Raw genomic sequence first — 7,479 nt, 5'->3', positions numbered from 1 at the left:
ACACACACACACACACACACACACACACACACACACACACACACACACACACACACACACACACACACACACACACACACACACACACGTTGAGTTTTCACACTTTGCTGCCAGGCCCGTGAGTCGAATCAAATCATCCCAAGGCTCCGCATATTAGAACCTGTGCTGCTGTTACACGGAGGCCCACTTCAAACAAGAACACATCTCATTTAAGGACACAAACGGTAAGACATGGAGACAAAATTAAAGAGAGCTGACAGGACATTAAGATTATGAAAATCTTCCCGTTTAATGCTTTGAATAAAGAATTCCAATTTACTGCAAATCTCTGAAATGTGTCAATTTATAATCCGAAAAAGAACTGTAATAGAGCCTGAAGATCACTTGTTTTATGTTGTATTTTAAAGTCTGGCTTCTAAATATCCCGCGGAGTGATTTATGTTTATTGAACTGAAATTCAGGTACGATAAACAGCAACTTATCAAACAAAGCATCTAATAGCCATTTAATGTCAATGCTTCATAACAATACAGCGACACATAAAGTCAAGGTCAGGTCATGTGGCTACAACCAATCAACCAGCAACTAAGCTTATTGAAAAGTTGCCACCTCAAGTAAGACACCTGCCCGACATTCTGGCAAACTGAACACTCCTGGAAATCTGGCCAAATGGGGATTTTAGCAACAATAGCGGGAGAGATGGAGAATAAGAGAGAGAAGGGGGCAGCATCAATAAAAGATGTTTCTTCCCCTCAGTGGTGTGACAAATGACTGCACAGCTCAGACCTGCTGCTGCTGACAGCCCCTCAACGCACACAGCAACAAAGGCAGCGAGGGAAGGAGACTCAAAAGGAGACAGAGAATAAGAACAACGAAGGACAAAACAGGTGCATGTGGAGGCAAAGAGAGCGATAAGAAAATGAGGGGAGGGAAACATTGGATGAAGATGGAGCGAGAGAAAGAGAGAGGAGAGAGATAAAAAGAGAGACTGAGCTGACACAAAAAAAGAAAAAAAACATTCATTGGTATTCTAAGGCTGTCTCCCATGCAGCACAGCACAGGCGGTGCAGTCAGGATGACAGACGGTGCTCCAACAGTGCCCCCTGCAGGACCAAAGAGGCTGTGACCAACTGGTATGAATCTAGGTCACCCTTTCAAAAAACACCAGTTTCTCTCAAAGGGAATCAAAAACTACTGCAGGAGGGTAACAGAACAACACCAGCCACCTCTCTGGAGTAGTTCTTTATATATTTGAACAAGGACAACACTTTTTTTTCTTTTTTTAAGTGACCTGATTTGAGGTTCACCCACATCTCTCAGGTCTGACTCTGACCCACACACACACACACATGTAGATGTCACACTACAGATGAACAAAACTATCGGTTTAAGATACAATGACGGGCCTTTTTTCTATAGAAGACACTTTGACATGGCACAGCAGAAAAAAGCACATGTGTAAATAATAAAAAGGCTGAATTCCATTTAGCTGCTTTAGTTTCCCGGTCCTGGTGTTGTGCATGCTCTCACTGTCTCGGCTTACTGCGACACTTGAATATAATGAAGTCATTGTTAATGGTATCGGTAACACCTGTGCTTTTCCTACTGTGACAAGTACAAAAGATATGATAATTAAGATATCTAAAATCTAGCGGTTGTTTGCCTCCGCTAACCAGTCAAGTTGCAGGTTTGTCCAAAATGTCATTCCTTCATAATTTCATCCTATTAGACATTTGTGTGAAATAATCATAATTTGCATATGAATTCTTGATTCATGACCAAAAACATATTATAAATTGTTAAATAAATTGTTAAGTCTGTAACAGGCAAAAAATAAAGACAAATTTTAAGGTGGACAAAATATTACAAAAATATATATATGTGGGTGGTCCTGAATCACAAACACTTGCTAAAAGGCACCGTCTTAATATACTTTGAATGATCTAAAAAATGATATATATATTTATCTTTAATTTGCTGTTGTTGGATTCTTTGTATATGACCTGACAATGTAAAGGTAGCTGGTTTCAGGTCAGATTTGGATCACAGATTGTGCAGTTACAAACACATACATTTGGGGTTGTGACATGAAGAAGTCATACCTTAAAAAAACACTGCAAAAACACCAAAGTGCAACGTGTATCACAGTAGAAATCATTAGCAAATTTAATCCACAGCTATATGTAACTGCCTTTTCATTAAATGAGAGTGGGCCGTTTTACGTGGGCAAGTCTACATGGATTTAAAAGACAGATGATGTTTTTAATGAGCCTACGTGAACATCAGTTATGCTGTAGCATCAAGTTATTGCTCATGAATGTGAAGTGTCTGGTTAGTTGTAGATAAAAAAACAAAGTTCCAGCACAAAGAGTCCCGTGTTATACAATGAAAACATCTTATTTCATCAGCTAGCACTTATCCAAAGGCTAGAAACTCCACAGACACATTATGGTGCAGAACTCCCCCCCTCTGGGTGCCAAGGCAGCACTGCTCCTCTGTTAATTTGTTTTTGTTCGTTCTTTCTGAATTAAAAACAAACAAACACCCATCAGCTGATACTGTGGTCCAGGACACTAAAGCCACGGGGGAAACAAGATTTTCAGGGAGAGAACTTTGGCCTTAGGCAACCGCATTGAAGCAACAGCGCTCAACAAAACCATCAACCTTGGTAATTCAAGTAATCCACAACACAAACATGTTTGAGGGCATGATACGTGAGCAGATTGTTCTTTCCTTCCCCCTCCAACGACTTGAAGAAAGTACGGCGGCAACAAAATAAAGTATTTCTCTTGACCATAATCTGAAGCATTCTGACCAGTAGTGTCGTCACAATACTGGGATTTCTAACTTTGATGCAATACCTTTAAAAAATATCAATTATCTATACTGTTTTTGATACTACATGGGATGTTTTATAGAGCATTGATTGCATAACATGTTAGATTTGTATTAAAAGATATATAGGCCTATAATGAAGCCAGTGTTTCCAACAGGATTTTATGAGACTTACTGTTGAAGTTGGATGCTCACCACCAAAGATACATCTAAGAACTCTTGTAAAGAATTTGGTGCTCCAGTAAACAATGTAATCCTCAACATATCGGTTATATCAAACCCACAAAGCATGGTAAATGAAGACGGGCTCCGTGTTTCAAGAGGGGTCTGGTTGGAGCAGGGGCCTCCGTCCCTCCCCGCAGGGAGAGAGGGTGCAGCGAGGGCTGAAAAGCTCACCTCACCACCTTTCCTTTAGCCGCGGAGAACAGGAGCCCAGCCAGGTGTAACAAGATTTTCAGTTCATTATGAAACTGTGGCAGGACTGTCTCGGTAATTAACCCTCTGAGACCCGTCAAAAGTTTTAGATACCAAACAGCATGGAGATCTCTAAGGGGTCCCCCAAGGTGTCGGTGTCTTAATGTGGGATTTTTGATCATTTTTAACAATCAGGTGTAGTAAAGAATTGGTCAATTTTGCACCAAATCTGTGTAACAAATGGTATCAACCCAAAAATTGCTGCAGCACCTTAGTGAGCATGGGAATGGCCATCACATATTTCCATCATCGTAATGTTGAAGCCCTTATACACTTTCCTAATTCATCTCAATGTATTAATTCTTTAATTTCTATTTCTGATTCAGGACTAGAACAACTTGCTGAGCTGCACCTCAAATGACTCTTTAGATTCCCAGATTTCAGATGATGTCCACCACTTCTATGTGGCACACATTGTTGACCTGCTATCTCCCCGGAAACATCCTTTTTGCTGGTTAAACCTACAGTCTGTCTGGAGACGAGAGACAGGAAGAAGGTACCGGTGTATCGATGGAAAATGAGCACTGTAAGCACTTCAAATATTCACAATCAATATGTAGCAACAACACTATTACTGTATAAGTATGTAGCATAGAACTGAAAAACGGCCCTCGTGTCAAGCTTCGTCACTCACCTTTGACCTTGACGTATATGAAATCCGGGTTCACACAGAGGGCCATGTTGCTCGGCAGTGTCCACGGTGTCGTCGTCCAGGCGATCAAAGCCACATCTTCATTCCCAACCAACGGGAAGTTGACGATCACCGACGGGTCCTGAACGTCCTGGAGACAAAAGTGAAACCGAGTCAATTCGATATATTTACACCCAGACTGTAACGTTCTGTTACTTGCGCTGCATTGGACCACTTGAGGTGTGATGGTGGTGTTTGTGCCAACCTTGTAGTTCTGGTTGGCCTCAAAGTTGGATAGAGGGGTGTTGCAGGCAGTGGAGTAAGGCATGACTTTGACGCCTCGGTAAATCAAACCCTTGTCGTACAGCTGTTTGAACACCCACCTGAAGGAATAGAAGACACATGAACAAAATGTAAAGAGGGAAGGAGTGACAAAGTGCACACAAGAGGAGAGACTGGAGACAGGGGTCGAGTCCGGTTTGTATTGCTTTAAAAATATATATACATATTACTTTAAGTGTTTTACTCGAGGTAGATTGTGGTTATTTATTATCATCAGTGTACTCCTGTGAAGTGTTTAAAGCATGGCTGAAAACTACATTTCCTTTGAGATAATAATCAGGTTAAAGTTGAAGAAATCTAAATAAATCTCTGATGAAAACGACTTTGTGTCATTAGTATATCAAATAGAGCCGACATTAAATATCTTGTATTCAAGTCACATACAAATAATGTATCTTTAAGCCACAACTTGTACAAACAAGATGGTAAACGTGACATTTATACCAGACAGTCTCCATGAACCACGGGTAGAGTGTCTTGTAGTCGTTATGGAAGTCAATCCACCTTCCCATTCGCCTCACTGAATTCTAGGAATAAAATAAACATACACATAACAAATCAACAGGACATAATGATCTTATGCAAAATGCTGCAAGGAAATTCATTATAAAATATTATTTTTAGGTCAGTATTCATATAAAAAACATGTGTTGCACATATGATATCTCCCCATGTTTCAGAGCAGCTTCAGAGCAGCTTCAGTGCAGTTTCAGTGCAGTTTCAGTGCAGTTTCAGTGTTCCAACTCAGATATGCCTCTTTTTGATTGATATGTGGAATGAAGAAAACAAACCGGCCTCACAAGTTTGGCTACAAAGTTGTCTCACCTCCCACTCCTTGGAGTATCTCATGACAATGTTTCTGCACTGGTTGTTGTACTCAGCAATGCCCATCTTGGCCACATCTGCAGGCCCTTTGATCCCCAAAGTCTTATCGATCTCATACTCCTACAACAGCAGACAGAAAACGAGACGAATCAACAACGCAAGGATGAATCTGTACGTCTCTAAGACCTCGACAAATCAAACAGATTCTTACCACAGGCAGGCCGTGACAGTCCCAGCCAAAGCGCCGGTCCACATGGAAGCCGCTCTGGTGAGCAAAGCGAGTAACGATGTCCTTTATGGTGCCGGCCAGGATGTGCCCATAATGGGGTAGACCCGTTGCAAAAGGAGGCCCATCGTAAAAGGTGTACCTGGTTGGGAAATGTCCGTAATATATTTTTAAAAAAAGGTCAACAGTATTTTCTCTGTGATAAAAGAAGAAGTTGGATACGAGATGATAAGACAAGATGAGTAAGGTGTCTGGAAACACTTCAAGATAACAGAAAAATAACATTAACACTGCCCCGTGTATACGAGTGTATTCAAATCCTGCAGTTTCAACCCAATATGAGCCGAGATTTTATAAATTGTTTGTTTTTCCACTATCAATGAATTAACTTCACACACAATTTCTTGTTACTTAACACTTGATGTTTGTGCATAACACATGACAACACTGCTGACTTCAATGTTTCTTAAATGATGGACAAGTACTGACACTCATAAAGATCAAATTACTAAAGTGTATAATGGAGTCAAACTATAACTGGTTAGCCAGGAAATGGAACTTTTACATTTCGCAGCGCAACAACTGGAACGCCAAACCCTTAAAACATTCCCGAAACACTGCCAGCATTAAAGATACAGCAAGATATGACATGACTACGTAGCTCATCTGAACCACTTATTAAGTGTTCATAATAATTTGTAACTAAAAAAATATTAGAAAGCCTTTTCTTAACAAATATATATATATATATATATATATATATATATATATATATATATATATATATATATATATATATATATATTCAGATGTTATCTCATCTTACACTTGAACAGCTTTGATGTGCGAACATGCTACTTCGTAAATCAATCATCATAAGTAAGAAACAGTTTGATGTACTTGGGCCTGTTCTTGGACTGTTTAAGGCATTCCTGGAAGCAGTCCTTTGTTTGCCAGAACTGCAGGATCTTCTCCTCCTCTGAGGGAAAGCTGATGGACTCAGGGACTCGCTCCACCATGGTGTCTACCAAAAAAACAAAAATGTTTCTCAACAGACTTGTGGAACAGGAAGACGTGGAAATAAACCACACTGCATGCGTCAAGAAAATCACAAATAAATCAGTTATTTATCCTCTCCATCTGTTATAATAATAATAATAATAATAATAAAGTATTATCCACTAAAATATCCATTATTGGCCCTAAAAATCTCTCACTTTCAGCACACATACATTTCCCACAATTCCACGTATCGTTTGGGAAAAGTCAGGACATTAAACCTACATTATAGTCCAACATTAAGACGTGTCTTTTTCAGTAACCTTAAATGTCTCCTCCACCCTCCTCAAACCCTGTCAGCGCTCGATAGTTTGTGAACAGAACATGCAGTCTTTTTGAATATTTTATGATCTAATATATTATTTAAATGTCGAACGTGTTGAAACTATGCCCAAACTAGTTGATCAGGGCCAGTAAGTCACTTTTCCACAGCAGTTAGCGTTAGTTCACAATAATGACGCCTTCTTGTTGTTAGCTAGCAGGCTAAGCTAGCCGGACGCTTCCGTCAGTTAGCTTGCAGCTACTCGACAGTAAAGTTTGTTAAAGTCAGCGTTTGGACGCTCACGTGTACTATCAGATGTTCAGTGAAGTTTGACTGTAATCGAACATTTTCTTGTGAATACTGAGTTTGAATGGATGCACTCACGTGTTGTCTGCCCGCGGCTGCGAAGAGAGAGACAAGAAATGATGCAAGCTGGAGTCAGCGTGAGCGGAAGTGACGATGTAGTGTAAAGTTGGATTTTTTTTTTTTTTTTTAATGGAAATAAAAGGCGGACATTTAAACGTGTGACTGTCAAAATAAAAGAAAGGAACATTTCATTCTCTTTTCTACGCCAAATTCACGACATTTTGGAACCCGATATTGTACTTTTTACTCCACTACATGTATTTGACAGCTTTGGTTACTAGTTGCTTTCCATTCAGATATAAATACAAATAAATAAACATAAATCAATGAATGAATTATTGAGCAACACAGCAGGATATAAAGTAACTGAAATTAGCCCCACAGACAGTCTATCATGGTTTATACCAGATGTACACATTAATGCAAAACTGATTTTAAACCAGTGGTATTGTATACATG

At 39.7% G+C, this 7,479-nt stretch overlaps 1 protein-coding gene across 1 annotated transcript in view; it reads right to left on the bottom strand.

Moving 5' to 3' along the window:
* Positions 1 to 7,102, bottom strand: part of iars1 (isoleucyl-tRNA synthetase 1) — a 19,491-nt gene extending 12,389 nt beyond the window's left edge. The window contains exons 1-7 of the mRNA XM_031850020.1: positions 7,039 to 7,102; positions 6,234 to 6,357; positions 5,319 to 5,475; positions 5,108 to 5,227; positions 4,727 to 4,809; positions 4,206 to 4,323; positions 3,944 to 4,091 (exon numbers count right to left, since the gene is read on the bottom strand). Of these exons, the coding sequence (XP_031705880.1) occupies positions 3,944 to 4,091; positions 4,206 to 4,323; positions 4,727 to 4,809; positions 5,108 to 5,227; positions 5,319 to 5,475; positions 6,234 to 6,352 (745 nt within the window). The 5' untranslated portion in view covers positions 6,353 to 6,357; positions 7,039 to 7,102. The remainder of the gene's footprint in view (positions 1 to 3,943; positions 4,092 to 4,205; positions 4,324 to 4,726; positions 4,810 to 5,107; positions 5,228 to 5,318; positions 5,476 to 6,233; positions 6,358 to 7,038) is intronic.
* Between the last annotated feature and the right edge of the window lie 377 nt (positions 7,103 to 7,479).

This window comes from Anarrhichthys ocellatus, unplaced genomic scaffold (assembly GCF_004355925.1).
Source record: "Anarrhichthys ocellatus isolate YVR2014 unplaced genomic scaffold, GSC_Weel_1.0 scaffold1, whole genome shotgun sequence".
NCBI classification, from domain to species: domain Eukaryota; kingdom Metazoa; phylum Chordata; class Actinopteri; order Perciformes; family Anarhichadidae; genus Anarrhichthys; species Anarrhichthys ocellatus.
The sequence above is the reverse complement of the archived record's forward strand: the minus strand, read 5'-3'. Positions and strand labels throughout refer to the sequence as shown.